We start from the raw sequence: 26495 nt of genomic DNA, 5'->3' as shown, positions 1-26495 counted from the left end.
GGACTTTTTTTTTCGGGCTTCCCCTTAAGGCTTTAAAACGCGTCTGTTAGGGGAAGATTTTCACACCCTTATAAAAGGTGGTTTGTTCTCCTCGGGAAAGGTTTCCACACCCTTATAAAATGGTAGTTTGTTCTCCTCCCCAATCAATGTGGGACATCACAATCCACCCCATCCGATTATAAATGGTGGTTTGTTCTCCTCCCCAACCAATGTGGGACATCACAATCCACCCCCTCCGGGGCCAGCGTGCTCGCTGACACTCTTTCCTTTCTCCAATGGATTGTGATGTCCCACGTTGGTTGGGGAAGAGAACAAACCACCATTCATAAGGGTGTGGAAACCTTCCCCTAGCAGACGCGTTTTAAAGCCTTTAGGGGAAGAAAATTGCTAGCGGTGGATCTGGGCCGTTACCGTATATATGTCGATCCCATATGATATCAATCATCGACTTAATAATTAATAATGAAATAATGGTCGAAAAACCTAATGATTTTCTAAATGCAATAATGTTTGTTTTCTTAAATCTTTTGATCTCAAATTTATAATCAAAATAAAGTTTTACTTCTACTTTTTCTTTGAGAAGCATCTTTACATATTTTTTCCCATTGGATAACCACTTTATATTTTCAAAAGGCTCCTGTGGTTCCCTTTGTTTTCAGTTATTCTTTGCTGTCGAATAAGTATAATTTGACCAAACTGAAACAATTTTGAAAAATAAACTCAAAAATTGAATGGTTTGGTTCGATTCAAATTACTGAAATGGGTAAAGATGAGTTTGGAAGGGCATCAAAATGATCTACTTTTTTATTCATCAAACATTACATTTACACATGCCAAGCGGAAGAATGGGAAACCAAAAATTTATTGATTGCACACAACAATAGCCAATTGCCCCAACTCTCTAATGAGTTTCAGGAGCAAGATAGAGCTTTTGGCATTCATCAATCATATGAACATCATGAATTTTACCTCCATCTTCTGATAATATACAACATTTGTCTGAAATTTGTAGCTGATCTGATGCTACTTCGATTAGCTCTTCCATAGTGAGTGGAACCCATAACACTATTCCAGGTCTCTTGTTTTCTTCACGATTCCATGGGTGGAAGGGGAACACTGTACATTTCTTTGAGTGTTTTTTTGCTGTAAAAATAACAAATGTTCATTGAAAACAATCCTTCTCTTTCCTTTCGGAATCAATCAAAATTAAAACTGGACCATGTGTTCTCTGAAATCATATTCAACATGTTGAGGATGGTTGGGAGAGGAGTCTCACATCGACTAATTAAGGGGTTGATCATGAATTTATAAGTAAGGAATACATCTCCATTGATATGAGGCCTTTTAGGGAAACCAAAAGCAAAACCATGAGAGCTTATGCTCAAAGTGGACAATATCATTTACAATTGTGGAGGTTTGTGATTCATAACATGGTATCAGAGTCATGCCCTTAACTTAACCATATCAATAGAATCCTCAAATGTCAAATAAAGAAGTTGTGAGTCTCGAAGGTGTAGTCAAAAGTGACTCAAGTGTCGAACAAAGGGTGTACTTTGTTCGAGTGCTCCAGAGAAAAGGAGTCGAGCCTTGATTAAGGGGAGGCTGTTTGAGGGCTCCATAGATCTCAGAGTAGACTCTATGGTGTACTTTGTTCGAAGGGAGGATTGTTGAGGATTGTTGGGAGAGGAGTCCCACATCGGCTAATTAAGGAGTTGATCATGGGTTTACAGTAAGGAATACATCTCTATTGGCATGAGACCTTTTGGAGAAATCAAAAGCAAAGCCATGAGAGCTCATGCTCAAAGTGGAGAATATCTATCATTGTGGAGAGTCGTGATTCCTAACCCAACGTACCATAAGTAAAATGAATATCAATTTGCTTATGACTTGTGCAGAATACTGATGAAATAGAGATAGAGAAGAGAATAGGTCTGATGAATACCTGGGAATTCTCGAGAGGAATAAGGGGTTTCTGACAACTGAGTAGCTTCTGCCTCTTCCAAGAGCTTGAGCAAGTTCTTGTTTCCACAAATCCGGCCTTCATCAAGCGGGGTGTTTCCCCATCTACAGTACAGAAATGATCACACTGACGATGAAATTGTTGATACAATATGGAAACAAATGAACCAAATGCTTTTCCATAAGCTTACAAAATATATGAATACCTGTCCTTTGAGAAAACACTAGCCCCTGATTCTAAAAGCAACTTTGCCATCAAATGCAGCCCTTCTGAAGCAGCTACATGTAATGGTGTTCGAAAATCGTAGTCTTTGGAGTTGGGGTCAATACCATAGCACAATAATCTCTTGAGAAGATCTGAATCGCCCCTTGAAACTGCTATACAGAGGAAGCTACCAGCATTTTCAACCTTCAATGAAGCTCCTTGTTTAGAAAGCAAAACAGCAACTTGATCATTTCCGTTCTTGACGGCTTCCATTAATGGAGTATTGCCAAAGTTATCTGGGAAAAGGCCAGAGAACATCAATAAGGTAAAAGAGATGTAGAAACCTCAAAACTTGTACTCTGCTGTATAATTAACCTTTAAGGTCAATGTTTACTCCTTCCTGTATTAGGAAACCAACAATATCCTCGAATCCTCTGGATGCTGCAAGATGCTGTGGAAAAACAACTAATTGTTTAGCCAAAGTAATTCAATATCATATAATAAAAGGTCTGGGAGTCTGCTCCATACCAATGGCGATCTTCCATCATAATCTGTCTTGTTTGGATCAGCTCCAGCTCGAACAAGACCTTTTAATTGGTATAAATCTCCATGATATGCTGCACTGTTCACCTTGAGAGCAAGTTCAGCTTCTTGTTTTCCAATATGAAATGAGATATCAGATTCCAATTGCTTAACTCGAAGGTTTGATTCCTTTCCCTACAAGTATGGAATCCTTAGTTGTGTTACAGATGCGTTCTAACTGAAGTTCTTGAAGTTAATAGTGAAATGTGTTACCTCTAGAAGGTTGTTCAAGATTTTCCTCCCGTCGTAAAAGTATATGTCGAGGATATTTGTAAAGGACTGTTTATCAAGGCGCAAGAGCCTACATAATTCACACACTCGAACTGTATAGGGTTGAGGAATATTGCAAAGAATTGAAATCTCTCCAAAAGAGCTATTGGGTTGCAGTAAAGATATGGTCTCTTCTGAACCATCTTGTCCTATGCCCAATTCCTCCTGCAGAAATATGGTTATTTCATTCAGGCATATCGAGAGCCAAAACTTCATAAAGAAAACACAAATGCTGGAAAATTTTGCTAGATAATGTGAGATCTCACGTCAGTTGGGGAGGAGAATAAAGCATTCTTTATAAGGGTGCGGAAACCTCTCGCTAGTAGTCGCGTTTTAGAAACCTCGAGGGAAAGCTCGAAAGGGAAAGCCCAAAGAGGACAATATCTACTAGCGGTAGGCTTGGGCCGTTACAAATGGTATAAGAGCCAAATACTAGGCGATGTGCCAGTGAGGAGGATGAGCCCTGAAGAAGGGTGGACACAAGGTGGTGTGCCAGCAAGGACGCTGGCTCCGAAGGGAGGTAGATTGGGGGAGTCCACATCGATAGGAGAAGAGAACGAGTGTCAGCAAGGACGCTGGTCCCCAAAGGAGGTGTCGGTTGGAGAGAAGAATGTAGCATTCTTTATAAGCATGTGGAAACTTCTCTCTAGCAAACGTGTTTTAAAAACCTTGAGGAAAAGTCCAAAAAGGATAATATCTGCTAGCAGTGGGCTTGGACTGTTACAGATAATAAATCATACGTGGACTCATTTTGAGTCAGGGGTGGGTGCAGAATTTTTAAAGAAAAAAGACAAGTGGGTTCATACCAGCTCACCATGACAGACAAAATAAAGTTGATCTACCACATTTCCTTGCTCCATTATCACCTCTCCAGGGAGAAAAAACTCTTCATGGAGTTTAATAACCTACAAGGGAACCAAAGAAATAACATGAATATTTTTAACAATTTCTTGAAAGAATTGATCATCAGCAACAAACTAGCAAATAACATGCTTACTATTTGATTGATGAATTCTGGAGAACACCCTCTAAAGAGAGAAACATTCTGAACATAAGGCAAGTATAATGTTTGGGAAATCTGCACGAAGTGAAATACCGTCATGCTAGCAATCGGTGCACATTAATGCAATGAAGAAAAAATAGAAAGCCAACCCTGATATGCATATTACGTTTAAACTAAATTATGTACCTTAGCACGGATTGATATTGGGATGTCCTGTAGAACAGTAGCCTCAGTGTAACTACTTTCATACTGTAAACGTAAGTGACCTTTAATCTGATCACGGATTTCCCTGCTAAGTCTATTCCTGTTCATGTATTTCATTACATCTGTCATTTTATCTCTGAATTTCACCGTCTTGGATCCTTTTACAATCAAAGCAGTCATGTTACCAATCAAGTAAGCGCCGAGAACCATGTCAAATGACACATAAATCATTATGAATATCATTTCCCTCAAGTTGACTGCATGTATATCTCCGTAACCTGTTCACACACAAATAATAAAAAGAGAAGTTCAATGTGGAGAATTTCACTTCCAAATTCAAGCAAATAACCAACAAAACAGGAAACTATAATCATTTCAGATAAACAGAATATGCATCAACAATTTTTGAGATAACAGGAAAACTATATAATCATTTAAGATGTGTAGAAGGTACTTACCAACAGTGGCCATGGTGACAATAGCAAAATATAAAGAGGTGGTGTAGCGTTTCCACAAATCAATATCTCTGAAACGTGAGTAACTATAGTCTCCCAATTTCAAGCTTCCAATCCATGTGTACCCTTCTTGAGAAGCAGGAAGAGTAGTTGCCAAATAGTAAAAGATGCAGGCTGCAGTGTGTGTGCAGTAAAGTTCAACAACAAGGAGCTTGAAAATTCTAGTGAACATATAATTAATACGTATATCCTTCTCCAACGTCTGAAAAAAATCTGTGACTTTTCGCACTCGGAATAGCCTAATCCATAGGAGATATCTCACCTCCTCTCTCTTCCCACAAACCTGTTCAAACAGACGTATAAAATTGTTAAAAACAAGAATGACTCATAAAAGAATCTTAAAATTAATGGAATGCTTCCATAGAGGGTCACCTTATAAATGATATCCCAGGGCATACAGCTAAGCAAATCAGTGACAAAAGTGGATTTCAAGTACCTATTTGAGCAGTCAAACAGTGAGTATTAATCCAGAAGAGATCATAATACAGACCCAAGAACAGTGAGCTAATGGAAATGAAAAAGGAAGAAATGGGAAGGAAAGGAAACTGACTTGAGGGCTATTGGAGTGCGCTTATAGACCATTCGGTATGTCTGGCTGTCTCTGTAGGCAACGAAGAACTGGAAAACAATGTCAAGGAGGAAAGCAAGCTGCCCAACAATGTCGAGTATAAATAGATTCTCTGGTAATCCCCTGAAGAATCCAAATTCCATGGGTGTGAAGAAGGAGGAATAGATTGCCCATATCAGTATGAACTTCGTCCACGCCCTATACCATCTGCATTTCATTTGCACACCATGTCACTAAACACTTCATTTTTTGCGTTTAAAAAATAAATAAATTCACAACATTTATTTTTCATATTTAAATCGTCTATGAAATAGATCTTTCAATATCATATTTAAATTTAGTGTCTACATCAATAATAAGATACAATTTATGAAAGTCAAATCCCAAAACAGTATTTTAAATAAATAAATAAAAAGTTTGTTTGATTACTCTCAAGAACATCCACGTGTTCTTCAAATGGGATGAAATCCAGAAGGCTCCACCCACCCATGTTCTTCCTTTTAAGTTTCAAAACCAAAATTTGTATGTTCTTCCACTACACGTCTACCAATTAAAAAGCTATCTAAATGCGACAATTTCCACTTATCTTATATCAAAAAGCCCACAAAAGTTGACCTATTCATAATGAACTGTTTACTCAATTTTCCTAAACGAAATCTTAATTTCCCCCAAAAAGGAAAAAAAGCCACAAAAAAAATTCAAAAGATACCCATAAATAAAATCCCCAAAATCTAAAAAAGAGGGACAAAAGGCAAAAAGTACATTAAGAAGAACAAAATGCGAACAAATAACTAAATATTCAAAATCAGCTGAAAAATTATTCTTTAATTTAAAATTAAAAAAAAAAAAAAAAAAAAGTAAAAAATCCCAGGTCAGATCTACAAGACACCCACAAATAAGGTAATTGAGTAACTATTTCAGATCTAAGATGGTTATATTAGTATAGAATGGTATAATAAAATAACCGCATACGGCAAGATAAATATGATTCAAAAGAAAACCCAAAAATTACTCCTAAAATCTGGTGCAGCGCTTATACATGTGATGTGTGAGGAAAGTGACAACACAACCATATACTAATTTAATGCGACCGTATTGATTTAAAATCTCAAAATATATTTCTTCATTAAAATCCATCACTGGTCTTTTCCCGGCCGACCACACAAATAAATTTGATCGTTTTTACTGCTTCCACCGCCACGTGTGTGAAAACTAATTACCACCGTAAAAATTGTCTGCCAAAACAAATAATTTTTTTTTTCTAAAAATTATATATCTTTATTTTTTAAAATATGTACCGAAAGTAATTTTCTTCTAATTTTATATTTAATAGGTTATTAAAGAAATATTGTGTTAATTAGTTAATTAGTGAAATTAAAAAAAAAAATAGCTACTAGTTATATAGAATTAAAATTTGTTTAATACTCTTTATTATTTAAATAAATATTGAATATGTTGAAAATTTATCTAGAAATTAAATAAATATTTTTAAAGTTTAATCTAATTGGAAAGGTTTAAAAACTTATTTTTCAGATTTAAAAACCTATTAATCATATATTTGTAAGTTAATCAGCTGTACAAAATATAAATAAATTAAAATAACTTAGAAAACAAATTAATTCGCATTGAAACTGGAAGCGGTTTTCCGACGATGGCGATTTCTGGTATACGGAGATTCATGGAGGGGAGAGTCGCATTCAGGCCAAATCGCAGCGTTTAACAAAACTAAAAATCAGTTATCAAAATCTGCGGTTCGAGAAAAGCGGACGTACCTGCTGTCAGGGAGAATAACGAGGCATTTAATGCCATTGATGAGATTTTCGCGGCTAAATCGTCTGCGAGTCGGCTCAAGTCTAAACTGTTTCTGAATCAGATTAAATCGACTCCCTCGCGACGATGAAATCCGATCACGAACGCTCTCCACCTGATACTCCTCCTCATTGGAATCCGCCCGGCGGATTCCATTCTCCTCTCTTCCGCCGATTCCGGTCATTATCGTCTCAGCCTCCTCAACACATAGAAAATCGCCGATTCACTTGACCGGAATCGCAACTCGTTGCTCTCCCTGCATCATTTGCTCGAACAGGTGAAACGTTGAAGATCTAAATCTAGAATAAAATGAAAAGGAAAAAACGGCGAAATTAATCGCTGAACTTGAATGTTCAGCTAGAAGGTTCGTGAATGATGTTGAGATGTTCATGGATTACGAAACGAAATAGAGATGAAGTTGAAAGAAGCAAACCGTGCAGATTCGATCGCTTTAAAGCTTCAGAGCTTTAAATTGTCTGTACAGATGGAATCACGAGGAAAACGAGGAGAAATTTTTTGGAAAAATGGAGAGACGCAGTTCAGATTTTCACGGAGATCCTTGCGGCTGAAGCGGGAAAGAAAAAATGCAGAAATTAAAAGAGGAAATCGGATAAAATGAAGAAGAAAGAGATTATCATTATTATTTTATTTTATTTTTTTGTTTGAAATATTCGTAACGAAGTGATCGACATCTTGGCGACCACTGGGGCTAGGAATTTATAGCTACGATTAGGGTACATTTTTTCCTATTATTATAATCGCCAATCCATTCTCATTATATTTTGCTATTTATTTTTTAAAAAATACATATTGGCTTTTATTTTCTAGAAAAATAAATATTTTAATCTTTTTGTTAATCAATAGTAATTATTTATGATTTATCATTCATGGACGTTGATAAGATCCTTCCATTTAGCACTCTTCGCCAGCTGAGCAGTGAAGTAGCCCAGAGGTACGGGGGAGGATAGAATTTCTTTGATTTCCTATGCAGCTGTTAGTGGCTGGGAGGGAGAGGAGCGCAGCAACGAAAACGAGAAGAGGCGCGAAGCAAGCAGTGAGACAAGGAACCGGGGCTGAGCGCAGCAATGAGACGCCTACTTCACACGCTTTCCTGTTCTCCACGGACATTTTCCCTGGAGAGATAGATAAAATATCCGGACACAATGTATTCAATTTAATTTTTAATAGTTATTTATTTGTTAATATTAAATAAAGAGTTAGAAAATATAACATAAAAGGAATTGAAAATTCGTTAATGCTACCTTATGTGGTATATGAAGACAAAGAAATATATATATGACACTGTCTTAGATTCTTAGATTCTGATAGATGATATTAATTTAAATTGGCCGTACCTTATATAAGGTAAATGAAGACAAAGAAATACACATATAGAAATACACATATAATTTAAATTGGTCGTACTTTATATGGAATATGAAGACAAAGAAAGACACATATGACACTGTCTTAATTATGATAAAAGAATTACACATATGACACTGCCTTAATTATGATAGATGATATTATAGTACTAAAAGAAATACACATATGGCACTCTCTTAATTATAATAGATGATATTATGACACTGTCTTAATTATGTAAAATATTCTTATTTTATTTCTAATAAAAGATTTAAGTATAAATATATATATATATTTTTTTTTGTGCGCGAAATATAACCGTTTGTGATCTAGGGATTTACATATCTAAAGGTTCTTAGATCTAATTAATTAGGGTTTTCGTATCAATATTTCTCTAAATTAACGAAGTCTATTGAGCTCAGCTCAACCCGCCTACGTACAACATAAGGTACAAAAAGTCATTTATATCATGTATCGGTGCCTCAAGCACGCTCCCATCTAAAAAAATGAATTAAATATTAAAAAACTTAAAATTTACCCTAATTGGAGTCAATGTGGTCGAGCCTGAAAGTTCACGACCACGGTGTGTTTTACAAGAATATGCATAGTGAAAACAAGATTCAAGCTTCAATGATGGAGGCCGACCAACAAAATTCAAGCTTCTATTACTACACCATTAGTTAAATTTACTCTCATAATTTGTCGTAAGCCACAACTCTTACGAAACGGTGGACCATATGCCATAATATATTGTCGTACTCCCTCTCTTTAAACGATTAAATTTTAAGTAAAGTTGCACATGATCTTGTTTTTTATATGTCACGTATTATAGAATTTAATTTGAAACATGTCGTGCTAAGTGTTATATTTGCTTTTATTGTCATTTTTTTAAACTAATTGTATTAGAATCTAGTGTTACAAGGGATTCTATATTTAATTTTAAAAATAATAAACCTGAAAAACATTTTATTCTCAAATTCAAAAACTAACTCATTTTTTAGGAGTTAATAAAAATAAAAATAAAAATATTTAATTGGATATTGTTTTAAAAATACCTTTAACCTTTTAACTTTTATAAAATAAAAAAAAAAAATTATTATCCTAATATATAAATAACAATTTATTTACATCTCATAAATCATTTAAACTTTTATATTTTTTTTAGGGTATTAATGTACTTTCACAATGGGTCGGTTGAAAAAATATTTTTATTAATTTAGTATTTTATTTTTATTTATGAAAGATAATAAAAAGGCTTAATTTAATTAATTTATTATTATTATTATTATTTTTTGGTTAAGAAATTGAAAAGCCAAATATAATTAGTGGTTCACATTTGACCACCCACAAAAATTAAACAAAACCACATGACCTGAAAAAAGCAAGCCAATGGAAAAACAAGGCATTAGATAATAATAATAATTCAGAAATTAAAATATTACAATTGGAAATGACACAGCACATTGCTGACTGGCTAATTGCCACTTGGCTTTGTTTTTATTGGGTGAGTGCCAGGTCATGAAAATTCATTGACAAATAATACGTATTATAATTATACGTTAATTGTAATTAGTGGAAGATTAATTAAGAAAATGGGCATTCTAATTTAGTTTGGACGGCCATGCCCACTACTGTTCATAAATAATAAATGAACACTCCTTGTGGCTTAGGATAAGCGGCTCCACTTTTGAACCAAATTTGCCCAATAATTGAATTATTTTCGCCTTAGATTATGACCCGTTGGAAGCTCGGTTCAAAATCTAGATTTTAGCACGACAGATTATGTTATTACTATTCCCACGAATCAACACGAGTTTTGTCTTCACTTAAAAAGAAAGATACACTTTATTGGCTAAGCCTTTTTTAATCATTCTATTCTCAAGATCACTGTCCTTTAGATGTGGTTTGCTTCATTCATGTATCTATCTTTACTCGAGTCTCACAAATATTCTTGTTCTTTTAAAAGTTGCAATATTAACCTTGACTTTTATAAACATTTCAAAACTACGTTAGTAGCAAATTCGTTACAATGTTAGTTGAAAAGTTGATGTCACACAACATCATTCATTTAGGCTTAATTTAGGTCATTGTCTTAGTTACACCATGTCGACTTTTCATCCAGCATTCTAACGTATTTCTTGTGAGATCCCACATCGATTGGAGAGGGGCACAAGTGTCAGCAAGGATGCTGGGTCTCGAAGGTGGGTGGATTGTAAGACCCCGCATCGATTGGAGAGGAGTACGAGTGTCAGCGAGAACGTTGGACCTTGAAAGAAGTGGATTGTGAGATCTCATGTTAGTTGGGGAGGAGCACGAAACATTCCTTATAAAGTTTATAAGGTATGAAAACCTCCCCTAGCATCAAGTGGAAGCCTGACACGGAAAGGCTAAAGAAGACAATATCTACCCGCGAAGAGCTTGAAATGTTTATCGAATATGAGGTATAGTCTAAGAGTATTATATATATATATATATATATATATATATATATATATAATGATGAAAAATAGATAAGGTTTGATAGCTTATAGAATTGATAGAAGCCATGGAAGAAGGCTAATTAATTAGGATGACAATGCATTGACTCATTATTCCACCATCTAATTCAACCTTAACCCCACAACTTTTACACCGTACTAAAACCAAACGGCTAACTCATATAAACTTGTTATATTATTACAGCCCAATTCAACTCAGGCACGGAGAGTCATTTCTGTATAAAGATCGAAGCATTCTTCATTCTTATCTCTTATTTTAATCTCTATCCTCGTGACAGAGAATATAATTTTCATTATCAGCATATCTCCTTAACTCACTGTCCTATTCTCTATTTAAATAGGGGTTCTTCACAAAGGTCTGTCTATGAGTGTGAGATCGTGTTCTTGAACAATGTTGGAGGAGAGAAGACCTAACTTGAGCATAGGTTTAATATATTATTACAAGGTGAGAGTTGGGAGGGCAAGGGGCTGTGCGTCACAGGGCATATACACGAATATATAAAAGGTGGTGGAAATGTTGGTAATTGCATGCCAGGGGGCTATGCTTTTCCAATCTTATTAAATTTCGAGAGGCTAAGTTGTTGGGAGTCGCACATTTATAGAATTTATACAAGGTCGACGTCGTTTCAAGAAGGGGTACCAAAATGTTCGAGTCCCCGATTAATTTATCTTTTTATTTTTAATGCTAGAAGACATAAAGTTATCACTTGAATCTCTAACTATTGTTAATTAAATTATGAACATGTTTTATGTTATAAATTATTATCATTTAATTTATAATATATTCCATTATACATATTTAAATTTCATAGCGATGAAATAAAGTTTATGTTCTCATTTTTTTTTTTTAAATGTAGGTTCTACCACGCTCACTCAAAAGAAAATGTCGTGAAATGATCACGACATGCTTGTTATGCTTGTTGGGATATGGAGTCTAGTCCCTAGATATGATATAATTGAAAGATATTTCGTAAAGATATGATAAAGATATATATGGTAGATATTTGGTAAAAATTTGATAGAGATATATTTGTTAGATTATATCTCCTAGGATTAAATCTTTGGAAGCTATACTTATTCATACCAGCAATACTGTTCTCTATTCTGTGTTGTTGTACATGCATGAAGTCATCAATAATAAAACTTTTAGCCAATATTTCTCCTTATATTTTCTCTCCATAATAATTGGTATTAGAGCTAACAACTGGTATCGATTTTAACAATGCTGTGATCCCAAATCGACGTATGAATTTGTATCCGTCCTTGACATATGCAATATCCTCCCACGCTTAGTTGAATCTCTAACATATTTGGTATATTGTTTTTATCTCCGTCGTCTATGACGGCTTAAAATACTCTTCCTGTCGATTCAGAAGTATAGGTACTCCCTCTCCCACAACACGTTCATGATCGTTGTGGACGACGAGCTGCCTCCCAATTTTTGCCATCAAACTTGTTAATTTCAACATGGGCCAACGTCCCAGGATCAACACATCTAAAAGTAACTGAAACCCCATCTGGGGTTGATCGCGAATGGTAAAAGGAAGTGATGCCACAAACTTTGCAAAACGTGTGGTTGGCAATATGAGTACCAAAAGTGTAGGTGGAAACGAAGTTGTCGGAGTCTCCTAAAAGCTTGAACCTTGCAGCCGGCACAGTGAAATGGGTGTTGCCTCTCTTGTAGCAGTCCGAACAATTGCACTCCCAAGCTGTCACACTGGCCGCTGCTTCCACCTCCCATCTTACTCTCTTGCAGTGGCAGCCGCCTTTGTGTATCACCATCTTAGAATCCATTGCTGGTTGATCAACAATGTGATCTTTATCCCATGGTTTATATGGACAAAAACTCGTGACAGGTGAGGTGACATTAAATTGCTTCGTGGAGTGTTTCCAACCCATCTTACGTGGAAATCATAACAACCTGCCCCGTGGATATTTTCTCTACCAAATTTTTCTTCAAAATTTTTTAAAACAAGTCTATTAAAGAGAGGTTTTTATATCCTTATAAATAATATTTTGTTCTCCTATTCAACCGACGTGGGAAGTTCACAATAGAGGAACTGAGTGACAGCAAGGACACTAGACCCTAAATAGGGTAGATGGACATCAATTGGAGAGGGTAACAATAAATCGCTATTTGCAAGAGTGTCGAAACTAGGGGTGTACATGATTCGAGATGGTTGGGTTGAGAGATTTTTTTTACCCACACTAACGATAAATCTCTATTTTTGGGTTGGAGTGTGCAGTTGTTAACTCATAATTATTAGATAGAATTTTAGAGAAAATTTATTAAAAGTTCACAAACAAACATAAATAATCTATTATTAAAAAAAATAAATTCAACCACTTGTAAAAACATATTTCAACAAGCCATAGAACTAAGTATTAAACTCTTTTTAAAAATTTGTCGAAAAATATAAGAATAGATCCTGAAATTAAAAAATAATAATAAAAATGATTAGTTTAGAGACTTACCAAACAAAAATAAAAAATACTATAAAAATATTTTACAAATAAATTCTTATAGAGCCTAATAAGAGATAATTAAAATATATATATAAATTACGATATAATAATATGAAATGTAGAAATAATAAATATATTAAAATTTAGAATTAACTCTCTCACTATTATAACAATTTTTTTAAATAGTTATTTTAGGGTTAGAAGAACTCCTAAGATAATCGAGAATCATAAATCAATCCATTCTCAACCATTGAATTTAATTTGAAATATTAAATATAATTCTGATAAGAAGTAAAAAAGGTAAGAATTATGCATCTGCTATTAAATTCCTAAAATTTAATTCTGGTAAAGACAACCACGGATAACCTATCACATTTAATTTATCAATCAAAATTAAAGGGATAATATTCATAATTAGAACATGACAGGTCTCAAATTGTATAATACAGTAAATACGTAATTGAATGACTGTACCAACTCTTCCTTATACTCATTAAGTCCGTGAGTGTGACTATGAATCAAGAAAATAATTGACAGAGATATTATTTTGATTGTGGTTCTCCAAAATTTTTAAACGAGTTCATTAGAAATAATTTCTCAACATTTTATTTTTAATTGAAGAGAAATTAGATATTACAATTAAACTGATAAAATGAACAGAAGTAACGGACCGATTATGAACTAACCTTGCGGTGCAGCACCGTCACGTCGGCCTTTGCTGTTGTTTTCCCGGCGGCCTGACGAGGCTGCCAATAGCCACATCCTCAATTTTGCCGCACATCACGGACCGTCTGCGCCAAAAGGCTCCAAATTTTTTGGGCTTAGAGGATTTCCTCTCAATTTCTCGACCCAGATCCAAAATTTCAGATTCGAAGCTCCTAAGGCTAAAATTGTTACGATCAGTGGGGTCTAATAAGTCAGATATGTGCCTAGAAATGCTCGCGACTTCGTAGCTGTCGAGAAGAGAATTATGCAGACAAGGTGTTTGTGAATTGTCCTGAAAGAAATTTTGGGCGATTCTTATGGCCTCGAGCCTGTAGCGAGAGGGCTTGGGGACAGAGACGGGCCTGGTGAGGCCGAATTCCCGCATGGGCTTGGATTCGGAGCCGGACCCATGATGGTACCATGCCCAGGCCGCCGCCTTCTCCGCCGCTAAGTCGTCGGCGGCGACGGTGGGTTGTGTCGGCGTTGGGTTCTTCCGGTCGGGGAAGGGGTTGAAGGAGAAGGATGGTAATGGCATGGGAGAAAGAATTAAGGGGTGTGCGAAGATTGGTTGGAATTTATGGGGAAACGATGCTCCACCTAATCTTAAAACTTATGAAAAGATACCTATAGAAAAAAGAAAAGAAAAAAAAAAAAAAAAAAAAAAAAAAGGCAAATATCTGTATATTTGCCTTATAAATATGATATATATGGTAAACTATAATTAACACCCCACCAACTAAGCGTCAGTTTTGAACGAACGTGAAGCTTGGATCTGAAAAATTCAAAAAGAGGTCGAGAAATACTTTTCGTGAAAATGTCAACAACCTGGTTCGGAGGAGGTGTAAAGAAACACTTTCTTGCCCATCGAAAACTATAGAGGGATTGTCGCTTAGTGACGATGCTGCCTTGACTCTCGTGATAATATTTCTAACCCAAGAAGTAAAAGGAACAGAGACAATGTTGAACCAAGAAGAGTCGCCTGGGCGAAGAGACCAATTTTGACGAGAAGGAGTGTTCATAGATTGAGTTAGAGTGGGTTGAGACATTTTTTAGACGTACATTTTTTTTTTACTCAAATAACATTTATTAAATAATGAACTCAAGTCTAGGATAATAAATTTTTTGGATTGAGTTGGTTAGAGTTGATCGAGACTTTTCTTTAAGTAAAAATAAAATATTAATTCATAAAACATTTATTTAATTATTTTAAAACCTTTAATTAAATTTTACAAAATTTAAATGAATACTTTAAAAATTATTTTTTAAAAGTAGTCGGAGAATAAATAAATAAAATTTTAAAAAGAAACTATATATATTAATGATATTAAAAATGTATTTTTTTTAAAAAAAATAATAATACTTTCGAAATTGTTAAGTCGAACCTAATCTAACTCAAATAAATTTATAAATTAGATTTAGATTATTACAGTAAAATCTTAATTTTGGAGTGTTGGTAATTATAGAAAAAAAAAAAAAAAAAAAGATAATAATCCAAAGTACTAGAAGTGGCATGAACTAAAGGAGTTGACAATAACCAGACACGGTTTCATACCATTAAAGAACACTCACATGTTAGCTCCGCTCCCTTTCAAAATCTCTGCCCCCGACAAGATCCCTCTCAGGTCCCTTTTTTTATTTTTTTTTTATTTTTTTTTTTTTTGGTATTATTCTTTTGTCTCGTTTGCTAAAAGAACAAAATTAAAATAACAATTTTGTTGTAATTTAGTTGTCCAAGAGCATGATACATTAATATTAATTTAAGATAAAAATTATTATTTAGGGTTGTTTACCTATCTGGAAGTGTTTGATGTCAACTGTTTTATATCAACTAGTGAGATGACTGTCACAACCTAAGCCCATTGTTTATCGATATTGTCCTCTTTGAGCTTTCTTTTTTTGGGCTTCCTCTCAAGTTTTTTTTTTTTTAAATGTGTCGGTTAGGGAGAGGTTTCTACCTCCTTATAAACAATGTTTTGTTCTCCTTCCCAACCTTCGAGGCCCAACGTCCTCGCTGGCACTTGTCTCATATTTCAATCGATGTGGAACCCCCATTCCACCCCTTTTGGATCAAGCGTCCTTGCTAACACATCACCTCGTGTCCACTTCCCTTTAGGACTCATATTTCTTGCTGGCACATCATCTGGTATTTGACTTTGATACCATTTGTAATGACCTAAACCCACCGCTAACAGATATTGTCCTTTTTTGGTCTTGATGTCTAACCTTGATACCATTTGTAATGTCCCAAGCCCACTGTTAGCCGATATTGTCCTCTTTGAGTTTTCTCTTTTGGGCTTCCTCTCAAAAATTTTAAAACATGTCTGTTAGGGAAAAGTTTTTACACCCTTATAAACAATGTTTCGTTCTTCTTCCCAACCTTCGAGGCCCAAGTCCTCACTGGCACTTGTTTCATTTTTCAATCGATGTGGGATCCCTAATACACCCCTTTTGGGTTCAGCATCCTTGCTAGCACATCACGTGTGTCCACTTCCCTTTAGGGCTCATATTTCTTGCTGGCACATCATCTGGTGTCTGACTTTGATACCATTTGTAATGACCAAACCCACCACTAGCAGATATTGTTCTTTTTGGGTCTTGGTGTCTGACCTTGATACCATTTGTAATACCCCAAGTTCACCGCTAGCAGATATTGTCCTATTTGGGCTTTCCCTTAAGGTTTTAAAACACGTGTGTTATGGAAAGGTTTTCACACCCTCATAACAAATCTTTCGTTCTCCTCCTCAATCAATCTCACAATGATGCTCGTTCCCCTCTCGTGTTCAAACTTTCAATTGCTTTGTTTATCACCTTGTAGCCAACCTTTTTCATGGATTTGGTACTAAGAAATTATTACCAAAATATCACAAACTATTGGTCAACGTTTGTTTTATGACCTAGATCAAAATTCTAGGAACATAGTTTAGCTGGAAGTTGGGCCAAGAGTCTGGGCCTGAAATCAGCCCAATAATGAAACTGAGATTTACACTACGACTCTAGCCCATTACATAATACGAAGGCCCAATAAGGGTGCGGCCCATGAAGCCGTCAGCTCCATGCTCCCGCTCCCGCTCGAATTCAAAACATGAAATCTCAGCAGCTCCACTTTCACGGGGGAGGGTAAGGGCAGATCATGGGAGTTTCTAAGAGAGAATCGCCTATGGCGGGAGAAATTATTGAAGCAGAGGATCCATTGTCTCAGAAAATAGCGAAAATCCTCGACGAAGTTCGGTCATCAAACGCCACGCACAACCGCAAGCTCAAGGAGCTATGCGCTCTACGTTCGAAATCCAAGTCTCCTTTGGAGTTCTTTACCGCGTTTTCCAAAATTCTGACCCCTCTCTTCAGTTTCAACCGCAGAAGTTCCTCTGCTGAGCGTGTTGTCCGCTTCATTTCCCTTTTAGCCACTGCTAGAGACCCCAATTTTGCTTCGCATGCTGATGAGTTCTTGGATGAGTTTCTGAAGTTTCTTCTAGTTGCATCAGGCGCTGCAAATAAGTCTGTCAGGTTCCGCGCGTGCCAGATTGTTTCTGAGGTGAGATCCTAAATTGCGTTGTAGTTTCTTGTTCGGAGTCGGAAAATTGATGTGGCGTTAGGTTTGCTTTTGTTTTTTGTTTTAATAGATCGTATGATCGAGTTATTCCTTGCTATATGTTAGCTGTCTAGAGCTCAATGCAATTGATTGGCACGATTGTGAAATAATTTGGAAATTTGAAATTTCTATCTGGCTGTTAAATTTCATTTCATTGTCTACTTGCTGCTTTAATCGATACGCTAGATTTTGTCAGAGAATCTGCGAACTAAAATTGGGAAGTCTACCCGACGACTTCGAGTATTTTGAATAGTTTTGTTACTGCTAAAGTAAATTCGCGAATCAAGAAATGTTTTCAGATTTCAAGTGTCTGATTCTCTTGTTCATGGTAACTGAATTGAATTATTCGATTTCTTTACTGAATATTTATTCACACCACTCTTAGTTGACTGGTGGTAGGCTGTAGTTGAATTTAAACGTTGCAAATTTTCATTGTAACTTTATTGTTGACTGAGATTACGATTTATAGATCATCATGCGGCTACCAGATGATGCAGAAGTCAGCAATGAACTCTGGGATGAAGTTATAGACCACATGAAGATACGAGTGCTGGACAAGGTTCCTTTAATCCGTATGTTTGCAGTTCGTGCTCTTTCACGTTTTGCAAACGATATTGAAAACAGTGACATCCTCAATTTATTTCTTGAGATGATCCCTGTGGAACAAAATGCGGTGAGTATTTTAACTGGCTTAAATTGTTTTGGTATACATACAAACCTAACCCCACATATAGACCTTCTGTTTTTGTCACTTTGATGTGTTTCCCATTACTTTTTGCCTATAAAGAAAACTTTAAGCATCTGTTTGGGTGCCTGTGGCTATTCATCTACTCTTGCCTCCTCGATGGCTAAGGATGTATCATGTTGGTTGCACTTTGCGCATTCATAATTCGTTGATGCCTTTAAATAATATATTCAATCTTGTTTTACATTTACCAAATTGTTATAATTTTATCAAGAAGAGTGCCTTCAATGCCAGTGGCTCAATATAATTGTTTGCAGGAGGTCAGGAAGACAGTTTTACTATCATTACCACCTTCTAATGCGACTTTGGAAGTGATAATCGATTGCACCTTGGATGTGAGTGAGTCTGTTCGCAAAGCGGCATATTGCGTATTGGCTAATAAGTTTCCTCTTCAAAGTCTCAGGTAAATTTGATTCGAGTGAAAGAATTTAACGAATTTCTTATGTCTTATACTTAATCATGGAACTCCCTTCAGTTAATTTCTTCTCAGAGAGAATAAACGAATGCAGTGGACTGAAAAGAGCTCCCCCTCTTTTCCTTTATTCTTGTTCTTATTATAATCCTAATCTATATAGGAAGAACCTTCATTTTCTTATACCATTCGAATAAGGATCCAGGTTGGATGGGGATTTTTCCCCCATCTTAGACACCTTTAACATCTCTACTCTCCCTTATTAATCTGTGTAAGAATTATATTACTTAAATACTTGTGTGTGTGCTTTTCTTAATAGCATCAAACAAAGAACGATAATTTTACAGAGAGGACTTGCTGATCGTTCTCAAGCTGTTTCAAAGGAGTGTTTAAAATTGATGTCGGACGAGTGGCTTAATAAATGCTGCCATGGCAATCCTGTAGAATTGCTGAAGTATCTTGATATTGAAACCTATGAACGAGTTGGTGAATCTGTTATGGGGGCTTTATTAGGAGTTCGTTTGTTGAAACTGCATGGTGATGAAAGTATCCAGCATCATATACTAACTTCCAGCTCTGGGATAGAAGGTTAGTGTAGTGTAGGTTGTCCAGTATCCAAATGTTCATGGTTTTTATATTTCTGATTGTACCTTTCCATGGGTTCCATGTTAATCAATCTAACAATGTATCATTCTCGCGATTTCCTGGCTTATGCCTATCATTTGATAGTTAGATGGCTCACAGGAATTATTTTCTCAAACTCAGGAAACGATAAGGCTCACTGGAATTATTTTTATTTTTATTTCTACTTTTTGGCTTCATGTGAATACATTGAATTAGAATCCCGTTACAACTCTGTAGTAAATGTTTCCAATTCGTTGCTTATTGAAGTGGTTGTATTCTCTGGAGGAATCGCCCTAGTGTGTGTGATTTAAAAACATTTATTGTTATTATTTTTATGAATAGTAAATTTTCTCATGTGATTTCAACCTTTCAATTGCTGCCCGGCTTATTTTCTCATTAAACTTGATTAAAGAATCTCATTGTGCTGTGAGTTAGGTTTTTGCTTGCTGTAGTAACATGATGGTTCCCACTCTTGATATTAGGTGACTCACTACATTGCGCTTCAAGTATACAATTAATGGAGCCGGAAGTTTCTCTTTACTGGAGAACCATTTGTAAGCATATTCATACAGAAGCACAGGTAAGTATATCTATAGCATCTACCATCTTGACGTACTCAATCTCTGTGTGTACAAATATTGGGTGAAAAATCCTTTGAGATTTGTAGGCTAGATGGAACTTTTTCATGAAACGGGGTCCTTTGTAGATTCAAACCTTACAGGATAAGGAATCCCCAGAACATGGGCTATCATAGTGTTAACGGTAGTGACTACAATTCGAAGTTTAAGTATGTAATTATAACTCTTTGAAGTTTAGAGGTCAGTCATATATAATTATGAAAGTTTATGAACTAAAATTTAAATTAACCCTCAAATGTTCGTTGCTTTTTAATTTTAATTTTATCTTTGTTATTATTAGTTTTTATTTATCAACGCTCACTCTCAATACCCTCCCTGTTTTGTTGGATTTGAGTTTCAACACTCCAATGCACGAACTTAATAAAGTTCCTTAAATTGAGCCATCCTCGGGTAGAGCTGTCTTAAACATATGACAATATACCAGACTTTATATCAGTTGCTAATTTGATATTTGTTAACTGATCTTCTGTAGGGAAAAGGTTCTGATGCTGCAGCTTCCATGGGTGCTGAAGCAGCAGTATATGCAGCCGAAGCATCTGATAGAAATGACCTTCTAGAGAAAATTCTTCCTGCCACAATTTCTGATTATGTAGGCTTAGTCAAAGCTCACATTAATGCTGGTAAGTTTTTCTCATAAATAAAGAATATAGTACATTTTTGTTGCTAGCAACCTAAAATGACTGTACTTTCAGGTTCCAGCTATCGATTTGCATCAAGACAGCTACTTTTGCTTGGTACGATGCTCGATTTTTCTGATGCTGCAAATAGGATGGTTGCTGGTGCATTTCTGCAGGAAGTGTTGCATATGTTGCCAGATCATGAAGTGGACGATGATGGGAACTTGGTTGTTCTTGGGGATGGAATCAATCTTGGAGGAGATAGAGATTGGGCAATTGCTGTGTCTGGATTGGTAAAGAAAGTCCATGCTGCTGCTGGTGAATTTGAAGAAATTGTTCTTGAGGTGGTTGAAGAGCTTGCTCGACCATGCAGAGAGAGAACTGCAAATTGTATGCAGTGGATGCACTGTCTCGCTGTGACAAGTCTTCTTCTGGAAAATGCAAAATCATTGAATTTTATTAATGGAAAAGACAGAGGACTTGCTCAACTACTGGAGTCGATATTGCTTCCAGGGGTAAAGTACATTTTGTAAACAGCAGTTTGATTTTGCATATTGCTCGATATTGACAACTGTTATTGCATACTGCAACTTTGAACCATGATGGCTGCTCCTACTTTTGAAATGGTTGAGCTCGTGTCTTGACGTCATCTAGTTCATAACTCATTTATCCAATTCACCAACTTTATTTTGTATTGCAGGCAAAACATGTTCATTTAGATGTTCAGAGAATTAGCATCCGTTGTCTTGGCCTCTTTGGATTGCTAGATAAAAGACCAAATGAGAAAGTTCTTAAACAGTTGAGGCATTCCTTCACCAAGGGGCTGACCCCAGTAAGCATTATGGCCTGCAAGGCATTATTTGATCTTGTAATGTGGCATGGTCCCCAGGAGGTTGACAAGGCTCTGGGACAAGACCACTCCCTGCAGTCTTCATTTGATAAGATATCTTTTAGTTCTATAAATTTATCTGAAGCAGATGACAGTTTGACTGTGGGTTCACTTGATCTTTTATACGCTGGACTTGACAACAAAGAAAGGTACAGCTCTTCAGCAACCAATGAAATTGAGTCCGTTCAAACCATTGTTGCAGAGGGCTTTGCTAAGGTTCTTCTTCTGGGTGCAAACTATCCAAGCATACCAGCATCTCTGCATCCTCCGCTCCTAAGCAAGCTTGTAAATATTTATTTTTCAAGCGAGAAAGACTTCGAGAGGTGGTTCCTTCTGCAATTATATTTTCCAACAATTTACCCTTAAAATTTGAAAACATTTAAGACGTCAATTGATCTTGTCTTAAATCAGGTTGAAACAATGCCTTTCTGTATTCTTTGAGCATTATCCATCCCTCGCAGTTGCTCATAAGGTTAGGGAAGTTTAACTTCAATTGAATATCGTTTATATACACATGAAAGGCTTGAAAATTTAATCTCTTATAAGTGGTATGCTTGCAGAGGTGGATATCTGAGGCTTTTGTCCCAGTTATGCGTTCAATGTGGCCAGGCATTAACGGTGATATCGGAGGTTCTGCTGTTGAGGTGGGAAATATGCGCAAACTTGTGGTCCAAGCATCACGTTTTATGCTGCATATGATGCAGGCTCCTTTATATGTGAATGATACTGAAAGGAAGGATGAAGATGGGTGTTTGGGAAATCAGGAAGTCTCTGACAGTATTAGAAAACCTCCTCTTGAGTGCAGCGAAGAGGCACTTGCCATTCGAATAGCCGTAGAGGTAATTTCAGCTTGTTTGAGGTGTATGCATGTGGATTTCGATGTGTTTAATGCCTAATCTTGAACGCTGATTAATAGCTCAAATTATTCCTAACTGCGTTATCTTAAGCAAAAGTCTAAACTGATGGAGTTGGGTGGGATCAATGGCCTTCTTCAAGATATTGTATACTTGTTCCATCCATCTAGGGGGTCTAGTCTCGAGGAGGAATCAGTTTAATGTAGGCTTGTAGCTATGTCAAGTATAAACTATGTATGTTCCTGCTCTCTCCCATTTCTGTCTGTCTGTCTGTCTCTCACACTATTATCTTTCTATATCCTTTGCTCTCTGTCCCTTTGTCTCGCTCCCACTCTATGCCTTTCTGCTACTCTTCTCTCACTCTCATCTGTCACCCAGTGAGCTTTGCCTCCCTTTCTTTCAATCTCTCTTTGGGTCATGAATTTGATCTCAAATCTTAATGTCTCATCATTATTGAATTGTGTTTGTTTTAGATACTTTGCTCTTTATTTTCTTTATCTCGTGCTTCATAATATTTAAGTTATGAGTGTCACCTGACTGAAGTTCTTAGTTGAATAATTTTGAATTGCACTAACTTGAATATTCTGTCTATTTGCTTACTATCTTTGTTTTGCTTTTACCTTTTTTTTTTCATTCTTGCCTAAAATTGTAAAAAATCGTGCCAAAGTGCAGTAATTCTTGAAATAAGTAATGAGATATGATGTTTCAACTCTTTTTTTCTTTCTTCTTTTTCTGTTGCATCTAGTTGAATTTTGGGGTTTTCTGACTTGTTAACAACTGATTGATACTTTTTTAAGGTTGCAAGCTTCTGTGGGAAGAAGACGCCTGCACAAAAGTCATATGTTTCTGCTTTGTGTCGGGTACTTGTGTTGCTTCATTTTCGCCCATCGGAACAAGGTGCCATAAGGATAATGAGAAGACTACTATGTTATGTGGTTGAAACTGCATCATCAGAGAAGGATCTTGTCAAGGAGTTAAAGCGGATGGGGGAGCATCTCACAGCTATTGACAAACAACCAGATCTTGAAGAAGATCAAGCTCATCTAATTTTAGGTAAATATTTTTACTTGTCCGCCTACTGCTTCTTGGTTTGGCAACAGTTCAAAAGGTCTCCAAACAAACACTTTATTACGTTATATTTACTGAGTAACGAGTCCATACCGCTTATCTACTGCTTCATCACATATATTTTTATTGTGGAAATCCGTGATTTCTAACATCTTTTTGCTATTTTCTGTTTTCGCACCCTTCTGAGAATTGGGAGAGGTGGGAGGCCCTAGTTTAGCACTTTGTTATCTGATTATAAATAAAAATTGTTGGACAAGGCCTATCAAAATAGTCCAAGCTTTCATTCATTCTAATTCACAGCATTTCTGTTAGAGCTTTTGATGTGACCTATTTTCCAGTTATTTTGTGCTCATAAACAAATGTCCTTACAGATCAACTAAAACTGGAGTTCAATTTTGAAGTTGAAATTCCACAAACAACAGTCCCTTGTCGTACCAGACCTACACGTTCGAGAAGACGAGTGAAACACGAGTCTTCATCTTCCGATGAAGCCATGTCGCCCATCTCTATCCCCCATGTTAATGGGACAACCGGTACACGCTCACAGAGAGCAAGCAAAACTTTGGCATTGACTAAAATTACAAATAGGGCACTTAAGATCAACAATGTAGTTGACGAGGAAGACGAAGACGAAGACGACGACGATAATGAAGACGACGGAGGTGAAGATTCCAACGTGACGGAGGAATACTAATCCTCATTACCATGATAGTTTTCTCCAATGTTGTTTGTAAGCCATATATTATTGGATTAATATGTAGCATCAGTTGTATTATTGTACATAGAGGAGTTAGAAAAATTATATGCTTGGCTTGTAAAATGAATGCATAATTAGATTGAATTTCACGATATCTTAGTTGCTTGCTCATTATAATTTTACCAGTTCAATGGTAGAAGCTATCCATTATTTCAAAGGAAATATCCAAGTTGGAACAAATTTGTGAGTTAAGTCAAAACTCCAAAAACTCCACTTGTCGTAGCCTTTATAGGATGGGGTCCTTGATAATGGAATGGAAGTATGTGGGTCAAATATGAACAGACAAATCAAGTGTGCTGCCGGAATCAAACATTTATGGCCTTTCACATCTTGCTGGTTGAAGATTTGTGGAGCATTTCTTTGATTTCTTAATGGTCTCTTTGAAGGTAAGGCCAGACTATGTCTATTGACAATGAAAGATTCTAGAGCAGGTTATAAAGCAATAGACTAGAAGTATTAAGTCTTTTGATATCATGATTTAGTAACTTTAGAATTTTTGTTAAAATTGTGTGGATCATCTATTGAGATGAAGGATCGGTGGTTATGTGTTAACATGTTGGCCGGGATGCGGCATATGATATAAGGAGTTTATTAGGATTTTAAGTCAAAATGTCAAATCCACCGGCATATATTATCTTCTTTAGGCTTTCTCTTCTAAACTTCTCATCAATATTTTAAAACGTGTCTGGTAGGGAGAGGTCTTCACACCCTTATAAAGAAGGCTTCATTTCGGTCTCCAACCGATGTAAGATCTCGCAATTCTCTCTCCTTCAGGGCCAGCGTCTTTGCTGGCACACCGCTTGGTGTCTGGCTATAATACTATTTGTAATAGTCCAAATCCACTCACATTATCAGAAATGTTTTAAAATGTCTTTGACTTACCATATACGTGCCCATATAAAGAAGCCAATTAAGAAATGTCTAGCTTTTTGAAAATATTATAAACATGTCTAAATATAATAATAATAAGATAATATCTCAATTATTATGAAAGGTTAAGATAAAGCCCTATTAATTTTATCATAATGCTATATTCGGATCGACTACCTATCTTTTCATAAAAATTAATAGTCTTAGATTTTGCTTCTTCGTTGAAGTAGGGTTGAATGTGTAGTACTTCTTTATATATGACTCACACATACACACATAAACATACTAGGCGAGCTCGTAGACATACCCCATAGAGGGAAAGGAGCCGCATAATATCATGACGAACATAAATATCGTAAGCTCGCGGCCGTACTATTCATAACGAGAAAGTATTCCAATGCACGTGAGATACAAAATGCGTAAGGTCTCGTAGCATCAAAACATGACATATATTTATAATGCAAATCCTACATCCATTCTTTTTCTAACATATCGTTCCTATGAAACATACATAATACTTGTCATATCTTTTATGATTAAGAGACATGACTTTTTAATGTTAGAGCGAACATATTAACATAGTTTACATGGCGTGACACATGAAAGTTGACGTATCATACAAAATCGATAATGTAGCATAGTTCCATAACATAATATAATTATTTTATAAATAATTTCTAAAAAGATGACGGTGGAGCTAATTATGGGTGGTGTTTAACACTAATATTGAAAATTTAAAGGCTCGAACTTTCTTTAGCCTACTTACCTTTGCCGTGACGTAAAGTCGTAAAAGATAATATAAAATAAAAACCGGTTCACATGCACATGCATTGATTGACTAATAGATTCAGGTTGACTTTTCAAGATCTTCGCAATAAATACAAATAAAATTAAAAAATTGTAAAAAAAACATGTAACAATGAAAAATCGGATCGGACACCCAACATTGATATGATTTAAAAACATTAACCCGAAACCCAACATATGACCGACCATTCATAAACAATTTAATCTTCCTTATGCATGTTAGTGTTCTTCGCTTCAAAAGGTGTTGGCTGTGGGGTTCGAACCCACGCGCACTTATGTGCAGAAGATCTTAAGTCTTCCCCCTTAACCTCTCGGGCAAACCAGCTAATTTGCTTTATCAAAATTAAGTTTAAATAAACTAAATTAAATGAATTTGAATTTGAATATCCATCCATTGTTTTTTATTTTTATATTTATTAACTTTTAATTAATTATTAATTACTCAATTAATCATCTTAAGTAAATTATTAAGCATT

General features: G+C 35.9%; 3 protein-coding genes, 1 non-coding gene and 1 pseudogene across 4 annotated transcripts; 1 reads left to right on the top strand and 4 right to left on the bottom strand.

Moving 5' to 3' along the window:
* Positions 1-782: 782 nt before the first annotated feature.
* LOC111792115 (potassium channel SKOR) lies at positions 783-7744 on the bottom strand. The gene is made up of 14 exons (XM_087122503.1): positions 7549-7744; positions 7079-7371; positions 5289-5513; positions 5111-5174; positions 4682-5021; positions 4206-4501; positions 4014-4094; positions 3823-3921; positions 2960-3181; positions 2693-2881; positions 2540-2615; positions 2166-2460; positions 1943-2064; positions 783-1143 (listed from the first exon to the last, which is right to left on the bottom strand). Exons 2-14 carry the CDS (start codon positions 7297-7299, stop codon positions 902-904), a joined length of 2472 nt encoding a protein of 823 aa, XP_086978629.1. The 5' UTR covers positions 7300-7371; positions 7549-7744; the 3' UTR covers positions 783-901.
* Positions 7745-12086: 4342 nt separating this feature from the next.
* LOC111779320 (uncharacterized) lies at positions 12087-12992 on the bottom strand (annotated as a pseudogene).
* Positions 12993-13325: 333 nt separating this feature from the next.
* On the bottom strand, positions 13326-14738 carry LOC111801939 (uncharacterized). The gene is made up of 2 exons (XM_087123613.1): positions 14131-14738; positions 13326-13407 (listed from the first exon to the last, which is right to left on the bottom strand). Exon 1 carries the CDS (start codon positions 14682-14684, stop codon positions 14148-14150), a length of 537 nt encoding a protein of 178 aa, XP_086979739.1. The 5' UTR covers positions 14685-14738; the 3' UTR covers positions 13326-13407; positions 14131-14147.
* Positions 14739-17237: 2499 nt separating this feature from the next.
* LOC111795795 (uncharacterized) lies at positions 17238-24459 on the top strand. The gene is made up of 12 exons (XM_023678383.2): positions 17238-17681; positions 18208-18411; positions 18741-18886; positions 19215-19483; positions 20002-20099; positions 20630-20777; positions 20850-21289; positions 21475-21986; positions 22075-22135; positions 22224-22502; positions 23315-23570; positions 23957-24459. Exons 1-12 carry the CDS (start codon positions 17280-17282, stop codon positions 24277-24279), a joined length of 3138 nt encoding a protein of 1045 aa, XP_023534151.2. The 5' UTR covers positions 17238-17279; the 3' UTR covers positions 24280-24459.
* Positions 24460-26261: 1802 nt separating this feature from the next.
* TRNAL-UAA (transfer RNA leucine (anticodon UAA)) lies at positions 26262-26344 on the bottom strand. The gene has a single exon. It is a non-coding gene; the product is annotated as a tRNA-Leu (tRNA).
* Between the last annotated feature and the right edge of the window lie 151 nt (positions 26345-26495).

This window comes from Cucurbita pepo, chromosome 1 (genome assembly GCF_057944985.1).
Source record: "Cucurbita pepo subsp. pepo isolate OVF chromosome 1, ASM5794498v1, whole genome shotgun sequence".
NCBI classification, from domain to species: domain Eukaryota; kingdom Viridiplantae; phylum Streptophyta; class Magnoliopsida; order Cucurbitales; family Cucurbitaceae; genus Cucurbita; species Cucurbita pepo.
Note: the sequence above shows the minus strand (reverse complement) of the source record. Positions and strands in the feature narration are given on the sequence as shown.